Genomic DNA, 15,375 nt, shown 5'->3' on the forward strand with positions numbered 1-15,375 from the left:
CTGAGACTCAACCCTTAGAAGCAAGCACTCATGCCTGAGGAGCGTTTTGCCTGCGAGAGTCTGGATCTCAAACAGGAAGACAGGGTACAGGAGGGCAGATTGATCATCACGCAATGGTGGGCAGCCAGAAAGTAGGTGCCTGGGAAATCTAGCGGTACCCCTTGCCTGAGAGTAGAGGAAGGTGTCATATTTGCTGTAGAGGTGGCCTTTGTTGGTGAGGGAAGGGTTAGGTTCTACAACGGAGGGGAGAACCTTTTGCAATAGGAAACAGCCAGTCAGTCATGTAGTGCCTGGGTCAGAGAGGAGGGACGGGAGAGACCATCAACTCAGAATGCACGGCAGCCTGGGCTCCTAAGAGTGACGCCACAGAAGCTGGAGCAGGGAGAGGGACTGACACTAAGCTCCACTGAGGTATTCCAGGAGGAGAGGGGCGCCCTGGGGAAGCTGGCTTCAGCCAGTGTCCCAGGGCACAGAGCCTGGGAGTTGAGCTCTGGCTGAGGCCGGGAGAGGACAGGTGTTGTTAAGGAAGGAGGAGGAGCAGAGTCAGGCTTGTGGTTAAATGAATTTATTTTCTAGGGGACACAGTGCTCATTCACGTTTCCTCAGGTGGATGTAGACAATGCCGCTGACCAGAGCGAGTGGAAAAGCCACCCAGGCCAGGGCGAAGCAGTAGCCGAAGCTGCCCCCACTGCTCCCACTGGGGTGCTTGGCCAGGATCTCCTCCGTGTGGATGGCATAGATGAGTGCCCCGGAGAATACAGCTGCACCTGTGGGACCACCAACAGCAGAGTGGGATCGGGCGCACAGGAGGCCGCGCTGCCCTAGGTCCTCAGTGGCCTCCCAGAACCACTACCACCTCTGGTCCCTAACTGCTCATCTGTGAAATAAGGCCATGACAGCTGTGCATCCATGTAACCTATTTGAGTTTTTCATGAGCCAAATATGCAAACATGAGATAAAAATGAAGGGGGTTCTCTGGGAACCCAGGAAGATGTTTTCAAAACCACCATGATTAACTCAGCCCTTTGCAACCTGGAACCAAAAAAATTAAAAAAGGAAAAATAGACCTGTGCTTTCAGATCTCATTGACACCCCCCCCACTGTCTCAAGCCTCAATTTATTTGACCTTAAAAAAAAAAAGTGGGACATAATGGCCCACCTCTGCTCTCTCAGCTACCCAGGGTGCCGGGGCATGAGGATAGAAAGTTCAAGGTCAGCTAGGACCATTTATCGAACCTATTTCCAATAAAATAAATAAAAAGAGAGTTGAGAACACATGCCTAGAACCCACCAGTGTGGAGCTGGGCACATGCCTCAGAGATGAGAGTCCGTCTGGCAGGCCCCGTGCTATAGCCCCGGTATTGGGAGAAGAGAAAACAAACAAACAAACAAACAAATCCCAACTTCTTGAACAGGTGCCCAAGAAACCACAGTTGGCCGATGTGATCCAGAACATTCCTTCTGTGGATCCTTTAGCAGGCCCCATCCCTGGAACCCAGATCATTTACCACCACTGATTTCTCAAGCACTGGCTCACCACAGAGCCTCTAAGGCACACAGCTCCACTCTCCCTCTCCTGTGGGGCCATGGAGGCTGCTCGCAGGAGAGGGCTGGGAGCCTGAGGAAGCTTTACGGTGTGAGCCTCCAGTGGCCCGCTCCCATTCCTCGCCACCGTTCCCCAAGCTGGGGGAAGTGCTTACTCGTGCAAAGCTGGCAGAGGCCGGTAGCGTAGAAGAGCCCTCCGCGCCGCATGGTGTAGAGTTGGAACATGAAGAGGATGAAGGACAGGCAGCAGAGGATGAGAGACAGCACCATGAGCGCCTGCACTGCCTTCAGCCAGCCTACAGGGGGCGACACAGGTGAGGTCACAGCTGGACCCGCTGTTCCCACTGGCTGGACTCTACTCACTGTAGGTTCAGCCAGGCAAGCTTCAGAGATGTCCGTGTTTCAAGGATTACAAGGGTTACCAGGGAAACATCTTACTGATGAGCCCCATCCCCACACTCACTGGCGGTCACTTAGAATCCTGAAAGGAGTCAGGCCACTCCATCTCTTAGAACTCTGGCCTCTCCCTATTCTCCCTCCCACATTCACAACACTCGCTCCATTTCTTTACAACTCTGAAAAGTCTTCTCAGAATTTAGGGAGCTTTCTCCCCTGTTCCTTAAGCTACAGCATGTGGCCTCCAACCCCTCTGGATTTATTGCTGCCTTTCCATCCAGACAAGCTGCCTATGGCCACCCCAGGTGCTCATAGTCTAGTCTAGGCTCCCAACCCTGGCCCTGGCAGGCCTTCCCTTGCCCTCAGCCATATGCTCACCATTCTCACTGACGTTACTGCAGGCCCACGTTTGAGTGGTGGTGTTCCACGTGCAGTCATACCACAGGTTCAGGGACTCTTTGTCTGGGAGAGTCCACCAGGACTGGAAGGGACAGAGACCGGGGAAGGTGAGGTGAGACACAGGACAAAAGATGTCAGGGAGAGTGGGGATGACTCCTGATGGCCAAATGCATGGGCTAGGCCAGGGGAAAGTACACACGCAAAACTAAGGGTAGGGAAGAGGAGGAGTGGGGAGGAGGAGGCACAGAGGTAGGGAGGAAGGGAAGCAGGTAGGTGGGGTCTTAAGAGATGGGCTATAGCTGGGGTTCCCAGTGAGCTGGAAACTTACCTTGTCCAAAGTGGCCACAAAAAGCAAGACAAGAATGAGGATGTGGAGGGCAGAGACCACCAACAGGAGGAGTGACATGGCTGCCAGATGTCTGGCTCAGGGCAGGAAAGGCAAGCCTGCAAAGGGTGGGAGCACTCAATCCTAGGGGAGGAGGGCTGGAGTATGGCTTTCTAAATCAGAGAGGAGGGCTGGGGAGGTCGGGAAGTCTCTGGTGTGAGGGAGAAGGGGAGTAGGCTGAGCAGTTCCTCCCTGGGGAGAAGGGCAAGCCAGGGGACTCCTGCTCTTGGAGGCGGGCAGAGACTGTCCTAGATGGACTTTTGGGAGACAGAGGAACGGACAGGACTAACAGTGAGTTGGTGCATCTTCAGCACCCTGTCCCTGGGCCGTGTGGGTCTCCATATGAACCATCAGGAGCAGGAATTGCCCCCAGGACAGGCATCCTTGACTCACTGACTCTTCTTTCTCCTGGAGTGAGTCACGAGTGACTCATCCCCGCTCCCTCCAACACCAGGGAAATGCCAGCCTCTGGCTGAGTCTCTGGTCCTCACCCAACCTGACTGCAGACCCCGGCTCTGGACACTCAGGGAGGTGGATTTGCAGCAGGGAGGGTGTGGTCTGAGTGGAGAGACCACCTCCTACCACCCTTCAGTGTCCAGAGAACTCAGCCAGCCCTGGGAGCCCTCCTGCACCCTTTCATCTCAGAAGGGAGTGGAGGACCCCAGGGAGAAGCCACAGGACATTCTTCATGGTGGGCTCTGTTGGGACAAGTCTCATCGACAGCCCTAAGCTCTCCTGTATTCCCACTACAAAGGCTGAGAGATTAGTTCTTCAATTACCAGTCTCCTCCGGAGCTAAGAGTGGAGGGTCTCTTCCTGCCTAAGGTGCCCCGCCCATGGTGCCATGCTGCCCAGTAAATAAAGCCCCATCTGAATAACGGATTGAAAACTTACCGAGAGTTGCTGAAGAAGTCAGAGTTGGAGTCTGTCCTCGTTGGGCCTCTTGCCCCGCCCTTCTGCTCCCTCCTTCCACTCTGAGGCCCCCGCCTCCCTCACCGCCTTCCTCCCACCCCTTAATACCCACCCTTCTCCCTCTGCCTTCTCCCTCCCTCCCTTTCTCTCTCTCCTCTGGTGGTTTTCTGCTTCTCTCGACTCTCAATATATACCAACCCTTTTATATCCACTTTAGCCTCGCCCAGCTGAGGTCTCCAGTCAGGGGAGGGCACGAAATCTTGGTTCCTTATTCTCTGCCCACCCAGTCACACAGTAGGCATGTTCTGGGACCTCCTTTCAGGGCTCAGATGAGAAGTCCTTGAGGCCCGGGGTGGAGCATGTTACCTTCTTGGACTGGATGCCTGCTCTCTTTGATGAAGTTTGGGGCAGAGTAGATGACACAAGAATCTGTAGAAGGCCAGATCCTGTGACACAGATCAAACTTCGGGCTGGCTCATGGCAGGACAAAAAGTATGAATATACGGAAAGGAGTAGGATGTAGCCTTTAAGAATGCCAATGTTGCCATTTCATGGTTGTGTGGCCTGGGATAGATTATTTCACTTACTTGGGCCTCAGTTTGCTAATCTATATAGTGGGTATATACACAGTCAATAAAGAAAATAGACGGATGGCAATAATGACTAGGTGGGCAGATGCTAATTTAAAAAGGATGATCCTGGAAAGCCTCTTGGAGGAGGTGCTATTTGACCTGAGTCATTTGGACACTAGGGAGAAAAGAAAATGTCTCAAGCTTTGAGAAGAAACTCTGGCCGTTTGGAGAGCAGACAGAATGGCCAGTGTGACTGGAGCAGAGAGAGCCTAGGGTGTGGTGAGTGGGACAGCAGAGGATTCACTTGGAAATTCATGGAGGAATCAGGATTTTACTGTAAGTGCTGTGGGAGGCCATTAGAATTCTCACAGCACTCTAATCCCAGGGTTATAGTGTGAACTATCATTTATTCTCAGAGTTAGGGGGTGTGGGTGATGATTAAGTATATCTGCATCCCTTGGTGGGGAACCAAGTCCTAGTTCTGATGAAGTTAGGGCTGGGGATCTGGATGATGGTGCCAGAGCTGGGTGTGATGACCTAAGCCTGCAGGGGTGAGTGACCAGCTGGCCTGGGGATTACGAGACTGGGAGCTGGGTACCACAAGGCACAGCCTCTGCAGTATCCATCCATTGGCTGTGTGATCATAGGCGTTACTGATGACGTCTCCACGATTTTCCTTCATCTGTAAAAGAGGGATAGCGTCGCGGCTAGCTTAGATCTAGAGCAGTGCCTGGTAATACTGTACAACTTAGAGCGGGCTTTGGAGTACCGAGTGGAGTCGAGGGAACTCTGGCTCTAGTAATTGCAAAAAGGGCAAAAGACTTGGGGCCAGTGCGTCCGGAAGCTAAAGTTTGGAATCTTTTTTTTTTTTTTAAAGGATTTTATTTATTTATTATATGTAAGTACACTGTAACTGTCTTCAGACACTCCAGAAGACAGAGTCAGATCTCGTTACATATGGTTGTGAGCCACCATGTGGTTGCTGGGATTTGAACTCCCGGACCTTCAGAAGAGTAGTAGGGTGCTCTTACCTACTGAGCCATCTCACCAGCCCTGAAGTTTGGAATCTTAAATGATGGATGGAGGAGGGGGTCAGAAACAAGGGGAAGTCTAACTCTGACCCTGGAGAGAGTAGAGAGTGGGTCACTGAGGACAAAATTGGGGGGCTGGGATGGAGGTTTGTATTCCTCTATGATTGAGGGACAGGAGGCTGCATCCCAGACCTGGGAGGAGTGTGGAACCAGGAGCAAGGAAGCTCCACTGGCTGAGAAGCCAGCTGGGATATTTTAATATTCCTTGAGAGTTGAAAAAGTTCGGTACTTGGGGTGCCTAGGGGAGGCGTTTAGGGAATCCCCAACAATAGTGTCTAGTAGAAGTGGAAGTATCTGGAGACACTAGGGGTGGGGGTGGTGGGATCTCCCCTGCCCAAGCCTCCAAGGAGCGCGGCACCGCAGCACTTCCTCCCACAGGAAACCGCAGGCGTCGGGCACACCCAGCCTTCAGGCAGTGGCGTCCACAGCCCGCTTGCAAGAGGACCACGTGGGATGAAGAGTTTGGCCAGATGGGACCGCTAGAGGTTCCGCCCACTCCCACTTCCGGCTCTGCCCTGCGTGGCCCCAAACCGTTGGTTGCGCATGCGTAGTGAACCTGTGTAGGAACTGAGATAGTGGTGAGCGTTCCTCCAAATCATGAATTCCCCAAATAACCAGTCCAAGGCACGGACTTCTTGGACCCCGAAGGACCCTGCCTAGTCCCAAAGTCTAGTCTTCTAAACGTTTCCCTTCAGTTTCCACTGCCCATAGTCCCGAGCCCCACGAGTGTCCCTCCGAGGCACTCAAGTCAACCTCTAGCAACTCACTTGGCTCTTTTTAAATAACAGGGCCCGCCCCGCCCCCAAACCCAAAGCCCCGCCTTCTCACTAAACCCGCCGGCCGCTCCCTTCTAGTCCCCGCCCCTTACAGACCGTGAGCACCTCTCCGCTATAGTTAATGCTCTGTACAGGACTGATGCCACCCTCTGCCTGCAGTCCCGCCCCTTATAGCATCCGAGTCCCTCCTCCTTTTATTAACAGCCTCTGGCTCCGCCTCTTCTCAGTACTACAATTTCTCCCCCTCCCTTTTTACAATGAGATCTTCCCGAGGCTCCTCCCCTTCCCCCCGCTCTCCTAGCCCCCGCTCCCTCGACTCCCCTGGCTCCTTCTAGGGCGGGGATTCTCAACCTTTCTAATGCTGTGTCCCTTTAATATAGTTCTTCATGTTGTGGTGACCCGCCCTACCGTAAAATTATTTTTGTTGCTACTTCATAAATATCTGTAGTTTTGCTACAGTTATGTATTGTAATGTAAACATCTGTGTTGTCCGATGGTCTCTGGTGACTCCTTGTGAAAAGGTCGTTGGAGGCTGCAACGGGGTCGCGACCCACTGGTTGAGAACCGCTGTTCTCTGGGGTCTTCTCAGCCTTGCCCCCGCCCCCTCAGACCCGTCTTCTGGCCTGCCCCTGCTCTGGCCTGGCCCACTCTGGGTCCAAGACTAGAGTTGGTTGAGTCTTCCACTGATCTCTCCTGCCCGCCCCTTCCGCTGTCCTCAGGCCTTATTGGCCCCTTGTCTCCCCAGTAACCAGACTACAACAGTGAGAGTGCAGCTACAGAGACTGGTCAGGCACTCAAGCAGGTAGAGCCGTGACCTCTCACCCCCACCCCACCCCAATCCGGCCGGGGGTTCCGAGGTGCGGAGAAGCTGCCCAGGGACCGAGTCTGAGTCAAGCCACAGGACCCAGATTGTGTGTGTTTGGGGTGAGCGATATCCCAGTAGTCCTTGAAGGGTCGAGGCTCAGAGAGGCCACAGTGCTGTTGGTCGCTCTGTGCACTGGCTTGCGCGCTCTGAGGCTGGTGTGCCCTTGCAGGAGCGCCACCGCTATGTCTAGGATGCGTTTGGGTCCACCCACCAGGAGCGCCCGCTCCGAAGAAGGAAGCGAGATCTTCCTGGAGGGATCAGGTAATTCATGATTCCCCATCTCTTCCGAAGTTCCTTTTCTGTTCTCAGCTTCTTCAAGTTCCAGAGCCAGGGGTGGGAGGCCTCCCAGGAGCGCCCTCTCCTGGGGGCAGATTCGAGCCCAAACAGAGGGGCATCTTGGCCTGTGGTGGGGCCAAGCCAGGCAGTGGGATGTCTAGGCAGACATTGGACTTCAGGAGTGGTTTGAATGGGGTCCAGAACATCCAGAATAGAGCTAGGGGAGGACCTGTGAGATGGCTTACCTAGTAAAGGCTCTTGGCACCAAACTGACTTGGCCTGAGTTCCACTCGGGAACCCAGGGGGTGGGAGAAGAAAAGCAACTCCCTTGGGACCTTCCTACACTAAAACAGAAAGAAAAAAAGGACCCGTGTGGTGGCCCACATCTTTCATCTCTACTGGAGAGGCGGAGGTAGTTTGAGACCAACCAGGGCTACATAGTAAATCCTTACATAGTAAAACCCTGTCTCAAAAAATGGCTAGGGTGGCTGGGATAGGAGTGTGGACATGGTCAGTTCTCAGCTGAGGGTGGGAAGCTGGTGGGAAAGATTGAAAGGATGGTGTAGTGGTTTGTATCTGCTTGGCCCAGGGAGTGGCACTATGAGGAGGTGTGGCTTGTTGAAGTAGGTATGGCCTTGTTGGAGAAAGTGTATCACTCCACGTGGAGGTGGGCTTTGAGACCCTCTTTCTAGGTGCCTGGGAGTCAGTCTTTTCCTGTTTGCCTCTGGAATAAGACATATATAGAACTCAGCTCCTCCAGCACCATGCCTGCCTGGATGCTGCCATGATGGACTGAACCTCTGAACCTGTAAGCCAGCCCCAATTAAATAGTGTTCTTATAAGAGTTGCCTTAGTCATGGTGTCTCTTCACAGCAATGGAAACCCTAACTAAGGTAGAAATTGGTACCAGGAGTGGGGTATTGCTTCGCTAGGTCTGACCATGCTTTTGTTTGGAGGAAATGTGGATTTGGGGACATTTTGGAAAGCAGTGGAATGCTTTTAGTGGGGCTTAATGGGCCATCCTGGTAGGAACATAGAAGACACTGGTGCTGAGGAAGAGTTGAACTGTGGGGGCCTGGCTCAAGAGCTTTCAGAGAAGAATGTTAGTATACGGCCTAGAGACTTTTTTGTGTGGTATTTTGGTGAAGAATGTGACTGATGTTTGCCCTTTTTTTTCTGAAGAGTCTGCCTGAGGCGAAGGCGAAAGTGAAGAGAATGAGATTAAATTGCATTGACAAAGGAAGTCTCAGAAAAGCCCAGCACAGACTTTGTAGACTTTGTCCTCTGCTTCACTCTCATGAGGCACATTTTGATCAACCATAGCGAGCTTAAAAAGGAAAATTTCAAAATTTTTATTAATTGTGTATTCAAGTGATAAAGGGACACCAGGAAGTGAAATGGAGCCGAATCTTGTGCTCAAGGAATAAGCAGATGAAGGGAGTGGCGACTTCAGGGCACAATCCCACCTAACTAAGCTGACTTTGTGTTTGCAGTTGAACAAGGAATAGTTATGTCATGTTAGGTGTTATTATCTGGTTATTGTTTTCATTTGGGCTTTTAATCTGGCATGAACTACAATCCAGAAATTGAGGGCATACTTGTGGATCCAGATTTTGAGGCGTAGTGACCATGAAATCTTAGGCCCAGCCTTGGTGCTATCTGCCTTTCATCCCAGGAGACAGAGGCAAGGCCAGCCTGGAACACAGTAAGTTCCAGATAAAGAAAAGCTTAAGTCCAGGCATGATGGCACAGGCCTTTAATCCCAGCATTCAGGGGACAGAGCCATGCAGATCTCTGAGTTCAAGGTTAGTCTACAGAGCAAGTTTCAAAACCACTAAGCTTTGGCACTGAAGGAGTTGGAAAACAGAAAGCTGATGATAATGTAATAGAACAGGGGGACATGTTTCAGCCTCTGCAAGCAGTAGGATTGGGCAGCTTTAGACATGTGGCTTTGGCTTTAGAGTCAAGACTAGAAGGGACTACTGGGACAATTGATGCTGGTTAGCTGGGGATAAGAAATTAGTGGTGATTAAGAAGAGGACAGCATCACGGAGGTGAAATCTTCTGGGAAGTGTTTTCTGAAAGCACAAAAAAGCTGTGTTCCAGAGATAACCGAGATTGTACCTTGTGCTGGTAGCTAGACTTGGTAATGTGTAAGAGTCACCCAGGTGGTGCTAGTTTTGAAGGCATGAAGGGGTCATGAAGAGCAGTTGCGTTTTGGCACTGTGAGAGACCTTGGAAGGCCATTGGTGAAGGTGCAACCTCAGTTGCAGTTGACAGCCCAGGACTGAAGGGGTCATGCAAAGAATTTGAGGCTTGGCACCATGAAGAGAGCCTATGAGAGGCTATAGGTGAAGCCCAGTTACAGCAGAAGACCCCAGTGTATTGGAGATGTCAGCACCATGGGAAGATCACCAAGCACAGAGGCAACAATGGAGTGGAGTCAACCAGAGCCTAGAGCGCTACAGAGAGCAGAGCTGGAGATGTGATCTAAGCCCTTTGGAGGAGCCCAGAAGATCATGTGGGGATCCCAGACATTGGAACAAGAAGCTGCAAAGTTGAAGTTGCCTTGGAGACCCCAAGATGTTTGAAATGCCAGGGAATACCTTCTGAGGAAAGTTGCTAACAGGGAGTGGAACCAGCCCAGGAGAAAGAAGTTTGTTGCAGTCAACAAAGCAGAGAAGAGTTGGAGATCTGAAGAACACTTTGACATAGAGATGTAGAGTTTGGAGTTTGCCCAGGTGGCTTTTGATCTTGCTTTGGGATTGCAGTTAAGTGATTGGATGCACATCAGACGAGACTTTGAACTTCAGGCTTTTAACATTGTTGAGACTGTTATAGATTATGGGGACCTTTCTAGTTGGACTAAATGTTTTAGTGTTATGCTGTGTCTAGGTGTGGTCCCCATAGAATCATGTGTTTGAACAAGCGTAGGGGAGTCAGAGAGTAGAATGTGGTGGTTTGAATACGCTTGGCCCAGAGAGTGGCACTATTAGGAGGTGTGGCCTTCTTGGAGTAGGTATAGCCTTGTTGGAGGACTTGTGTCACTGTGGGGGTGGATTTTGAGATCCTCCTCCTAGCTGCCTGGGAGTCAGTCTTTTCGTGTTTGCCTTTGGAACAAGATGTAGAGCTCTCAGCTCCTCCAGCGCCATGCCTGCCTGGATGCTGCCATGCTTCTTGGTATGACGATAATGTACTGAACCTGTATGCCAGCCCCAATAAAATGATGTCCTTTTAAGAGTTGCCTTGGTCATGGTGTCTCTTCACGGCAATGGAAACCCTAACTAAGACAGATGGGTATGGCAGGCTCTTCTGGCCTTAGGCTGAGGCACCTAAGAGGAAGGAAAGGACCATTCTGGGTGTAGGAAGTCCTTGAGGATCTTGTAGGGAGATGAGTGGGAGGCTGGGTGAAGCCCAGAGGATAGTAGGAGAGAGGCCACTGCAGTCCAACAGAAGGCTAGGAGGGAGCCACTTTCTCTAGTTCCAGGTGTTTTAGACCAGGAGGCATCCTTAAGCCAGAACAGCTGTGATGGGAATGGATCCGTTTGACTACTGGGAACACAGGGACTGAGATGAGGTTCCATAGGATGCCAGGGCTGGGACTGGGGTACAGTTGTAGTTTTTGAGATCCTAAAGGGACCCTCTGGGGGAGATCTGACAGTCCTGATCCCTTTGAGTCCTTTGTCTGGTCTCATCCACAGTGGATGGGGAGCTCAGCCGCCTGCAACGACAGTGCAAGATGATGGAGTTGGAAAGGCGGGCATACAGCAAGGAAGTTCATCAGCGCCTCAGGAAGCAAGTGTAAGCTGGGGAAAGAACAGAAAAGGGACTTCTGAGCCCTGAGAGGAGGGGAGGAGGAGAGGGGAAGCGCAGGGGTGGGGAAGGAGCCAGGACAGGGGAGTGGTTCATGAAAGGGACAGGATAAAAGGTAGGAACAGGAGGAGGTGCAGGGCGTGAGAGTTGCAGGATCTCTGGAGAGTCCGGTGCTGGGGTAGAGAAGAGATTGGGAAAAGCACAGGGTCTCAGGGGCGGGTCGGGGCTCAGTGAGGGGCGCCGGCTGGAACTGGATGAGTGCTGCCACTTGCTGGTGCGGACCACCTGCTCCTCCCGGTTGGACAGCGAGGAGATTCGGCAGCTGGAGATGCTTCGAGCCAAGCTCCAGATGCAGATTAACGTAGCGCAGAGCCAGGTCAAGCGACTGGGAGACAAGAAGCATTTGGCGGAAATGGAATGTCTTCTCAAGTCTCGGGCCCAGGTGCAGGTGGAAATCGAGGCGCTGCAAGAGCAGAACCGGGCCCTGGACAAGCAGGTGGGTTCTCCGAGTTGGCCGCCATCCTATCAGACCTTGTAGTAACTGTTCTAAGTCTTGGCGATCTTATCTGAAAAATGGAGCCCAGAGCTCCACCCAGAGCCAGGGATGGTGTGTACTGTAAAGCCAACATCCTGAAAAAACTGAGGCAGGAGGGTTGCTGTAAGTTCAAGGCTACAGGCTGCGAATCCCACCCCCCATCCCTGCAATGTGCCAAGCAAAAGAAACTACTCCCAAATTCACACTAAATTCTAGCTGGACTGTGGACCTATTTGAATACTTTTAGCCACCGGAAAAGAATGGTTTGTTTGTTTGTTTTGCTTTGCTTTTTTTGAAACAAGGTGTTATTATGGTGTCTTGTAACTAGTTGTGTAGACCAAGCTATCCTTAAACTCCTAGAGATCTGACTCTGCCTTCCAAGTAAAGGCGTGGGCTACCATGCCGGACCCTGGGAGGCATTTTTGAACTAGCGGTACCTAAATTTTCTGTGTCTTGGAGCTCTTAATTTCTAAGTAAGGTTTTTGTTGTTGTTTTATTTTTAAAGTTTTTTTTTTGTTTTTGTTTTTTAAATTTTTGTTATGTATACAATGTTCTGCCGGCATGTATGCCTGCATGCCAGAAGAGGGCACCAGATCTCACTATAGATGGTTAGAACCATCTATAATGTGGTTGCTTGGAATTGAACTCAGGACCTCTGGAAGAGCTTCCAGTGCTCTTAATGTCTGAGCCATCTCTCTAGCCCTTTTAAATTTTATTTACTTTAAAAAAAAATCTTTATGTACACTGGTGTTTTCCCTTCATGCCTGTGTAAGAGAGTCAGATCCACTGGGACTTGAGTTACAGACAGTTGTGAGCCACCATGTGGGCACTGGAAATTGAACTTGGGTCCTCTAGAAGAGCAACCAATGCTCTTAATCACTGAGCCATCTCTCCAACCGTTTGGTGTTTCATTTTTGTTGTTTTTTTTGTTTGTTGTTTTTTTGTTTTTTGTTTTCCCCTGAGACAGGGTTTCTCTGTGTAGCCCTGGCTGTCCTGGAACTCATTCTGTAGATCAGGCTGGCCTTGAACTCAGAAATCTGCCTACCTCTGCCTCCCAAGTGCTAGAATTAAAGGTGTGCGCCACCACTGCCTGGCTGGTTCTCTATTTTTTGAAGAGAGCATTGGTTCCCATTACAGATGGTTCTGAGCCACCATGTGGTTGCAGGGAATTGAACTCAGGACCTCTAGAAGAGCAGTCAGTGCTCTTAACTGCTGAGCCATCTCTCCAGCCCCTGTTGGTTTAGTTGTTGTTTTGTTTGTTTGATTTTTTTGTTTTGTTTTGTTTTGTTTTTATTGTGAGAGAAACCTCAAGAAGTCAAAGCCACAATGAGAGAAAGCTCTTGAGAGCTCAAAGCCTTGATTTGCAGCTTGGCTGATTGTTATACTTGCTGACATTCTTTTTTGTTTGTTTGTTTGTTTTGTTTTTTTTCGAGACAGGGTTTCTCTAGCTCTGGCTGTCCTGGAACTCACTCTGTAGACCAGACTGGCCTCAAACGCAGAAATCCGCCTGCCTCTGCCTCCCAAGTGCTGGGATTAAAGGCGTGTGCCACCACCGCCTGGTGGCTGCTGACATTCTTATCCGGGCTGTGGTAAATGGTCTGTGGTGATCCGGCCGAGTCACACCCAAGGTGGGTGTGACTAAGCTCACAGAATGTGACAGCATGATGGCAGTCACTCCCTTGATTGGGCTATGACCCCCTTTTACTAGACTGCAGACTGAAGGGAAGCCATCCACCAACACTGAAGAGCTGCCATGCCATGCTGAAAGGAGCCATTTGGCAGGGACGGCAGAGGGGCCCCTCAGTCCTGAGGGCTGTGTTGACCAGTTTTATGTCATAGTGTCACAATCTAGACATCTCTGGGAAGAGGGAATCTTAGTTGAGAAATGCCTCCTTAAGATTGGCCTGTAGGCAAGTCTATGGTGCATTTACTTGATTGGTGATTGCGGTGGTTTGAATAGGTATGGGCCCTATAGACTGTTATTTTTGAAAACATGGCCCTTAGGAAGTGTCATCTTAGGAGGTATGGCTTTGTTGGAGGAAGTGTGCCACTGTGAGAGTGGGCTTTTAGGTCTCCTCTGCTCAAGCTATGCTCAAGCCCAGTGACATAGTCCCCTCCTGCTGCCTGCCAATTAAGAAGTGGAACTCTCAGCTTTGTCTCCAGCACCATGTCTGTTTGCATGATGCCCTGTTTCCCACCATGATGATAACACACTAAACCTCAGAAACTGTAAGCAAGCCCCAATTAAATGTTTTCTTTTATAAGAGTTGCCTTTTGGTCATGGTGTCTCTTCACAGCAATGAAACCCCAACTAAGACAATGATTGATGTGGATGTGCCCAGCCCACCATGGTCCTGGGTGTTCTAAGAAAGCAGGCTGAGCAAGCCCATGAAAGACCAGCCAGGAAGTAGTGGTTCTCCGTGGCCTCTGCTTCAGTTCCTGCCTCGGGTTGCTGCCCTGATTTCCCTTCATGAAGGACTGTGACGGGAAATGAACCTTTCCCTCCCCAAGTTGTCTTTGGCCATGGTTTTTTATCACAGCAATAGAAACCCTAACTAAGATAGAAATTGGTACCAGGAGTGGGGTATTGATTGCTATGACAGCCCTGACCATCTGTTTTGGGGAGGATTGTGGAAGGACTTTGGAACTTTGTGCCAGAAAAGCTTTTGACTGCTCAGGCTCCGTGATCTTTTGTAGAAACTAAAAAGATAAACCTGAGAGCGGTGCAGATGATGGAGACCTGGCTTGTGATGCTTCAGAGGGAAGTTTGAGCATTTTTCAAAGACTCTATCAGGGTCACTTGTGTGATATTTTGAATTAAGAACTGCTTTACTTTACTGGGACAATTGATTTTAGTCTGCTGGGGCTGAAGACTTGGCTGTGATTAAGAGGCCAGCATCACTGAGGTGAAATCTGGGAGTATTTCCTCAGGGTCAGCCCACAGAAGCTGTGGTCCAGAGGGAACTCAAGTTGATAAGGGATCAGTTGTGCTGCCTAGTTTTACGTGAACTTGTCACAGCTAGAGACATATTTGGTAAAACAGAATCCTAATAGAGAAAATACCTCCATAAGATTGGCCCACAGGCAAGTCTACAGTGCATTTCTTGATTGGTGGTTGATGTGGAAGGGCCCAGTCTATTGTGGGTGGTACCACCCCTTGGCAGGTGGTCCCAGGAGCTATTAGAAATCAGGCTAAGGTTGCCATGACAACACCAGTAAGCAGGTTCTTCCCTAACTTCCTTTCACAAAGGACTGTGTTCAGGACGTGGAAGCTGAAATTAACCCTTTTCTCTCCAAGTTGCCGTTTGCTCATGGTGTTTATCACAGCAATAAAAGTTTTAACTAAGATATTTGCCAGCAGTTATTTGATGAGGATCAAGAGGTTTCACGCTGGGCTGAGGTCTGGACTGCAGCTTTGAGAGGTACTGAGCCTAGAGGCCCAAGAACTATGAGGTCAATATGTTACTGATACACAGGTGACCCCTTGTCAATTTGACACACGAACATAACCTCTTATGTTAAACCATAACCTCTCCTTTCCTGTTGTTCCCAAGATGTCATATTAATAATGGCAATATCACAACATATAACATATCCCAAATGTACTGGCTGGTTTTGTGTGTCAACTTGACACAGCAGGAGTTATCACAGAGAAAGGAGCTTCAGTTGAGGAAGTGCCTCCATGAGATCCAACTGTAAGGCATTTTCTCAATTAGTGATCAGGGGGGAAAGGCCCCTTGTGGGTGGGACCATCCCTGGGCTGGTAGTCTTAGTTCTATAAGAGAGCAGGCTGAGCAAGCCAGGGGAGGCA

General features: G+C 50.4%; 2 protein-coding genes across 5 annotated transcripts in view; one reads left to right on the forward strand and one right to left on the reverse strand.

Annotated features, from left to right (window-relative positions):
* Positions 1-545: 545 nt before the first annotated feature.
* Positions 546-3,803, reverse strand: Emp3 (epithelial membrane protein 3). 2 transcript variants are annotated; one of them, XM_021168097.1, is made up of 5 exons: positions 3,619-3,803; positions 2,669-2,784; positions 2,320-2,422; positions 1,701-1,841; positions 546-767 (listed from the first exon to the last, which is right to left on the reverse strand). In XM_021168097.1, exons 2-5 carry the CDS (start codon positions 2,744-2,746, stop codon positions 589-591), a joined length of 501 nt encoding a protein of 166 aa, XP_021023756.1. In that variant the 5' UTR covers positions 2,747-2,784; positions 3,619-3,803; the 3' UTR covers positions 546-588. The 2 variants fall into 2 exon arrangements, with proteins under 2 accessions (XP_021023756.1, XP_021023757.1); XM_021168098.2 differs by lacking the exon at positions 3,619-3,803 and adding an exon at positions 3,016-3,227.
* Positions 3,804-6,825: 3,022 nt separating this feature from the next.
* Positions 6,826-15,375, forward strand: part of Ccdc114 (coiled-coil domain containing 114) — a 24,188-nt gene continuing 15,638 nt past the window's right edge. For 2 of the 3 annotated variants that reach the window (XM_021167771.1, XM_021167772.1), the window contains exons 1-4: positions 6,826-6,999; positions 7,110-7,201; positions 10,918-11,017; positions 11,336-11,525. In XM_021167771.1, coding sequence (XP_021023430.1) covers positions 7,123-7,201; positions 10,918-11,017; positions 11,336-11,525 — 369 coding nt within the window. In that variant the 5' untranslated portion in view covers positions 6,826-6,999; positions 7,110-7,122. The remainder of the gene's footprint in view (positions 7,000-7,109; positions 7,202-10,917; positions 11,018-11,335; positions 11,526-15,375) is intronic. The other variant, XM_029479788.1, reaches the window with a different exon arrangement.

This window comes from Mus caroli, chromosome 7, assembly GCF_900094665.2.
Source record: "Mus caroli chromosome 7, CAROLI_EIJ_v1.1, whole genome shotgun sequence".
Classification (NCBI taxonomy): domain Eukaryota; kingdom Metazoa; phylum Chordata; class Mammalia; order Rodentia; family Muridae; genus Mus; species Mus caroli.

Excerpts from the sequence above, each read along its gene's own strand:
- Emp3 (XM_021168097.1), bottom strand. The coding sequence starts at position 2,746 with ATGTCACTCCTCCTGTTGGTGGTCTCTGCCCTCCACATCCTCATTCTT. Across the intron at positions 2,423-2,668 it reads TTGTGGCCACTTTGGACAAG|TCCTGGTGGACTCTCCCAGA; the intron begins GTAAGTTTCCAG and ends TGTCCCTTCCAG. Across the intron at positions 1,842-2,319 it reads CAGTAACGTCAGTGAGAATG|GCTGGCTGAAGGCAGTGCAG; the intron begins GTGAGCATATGG and ends CGCCCCCTGTAG.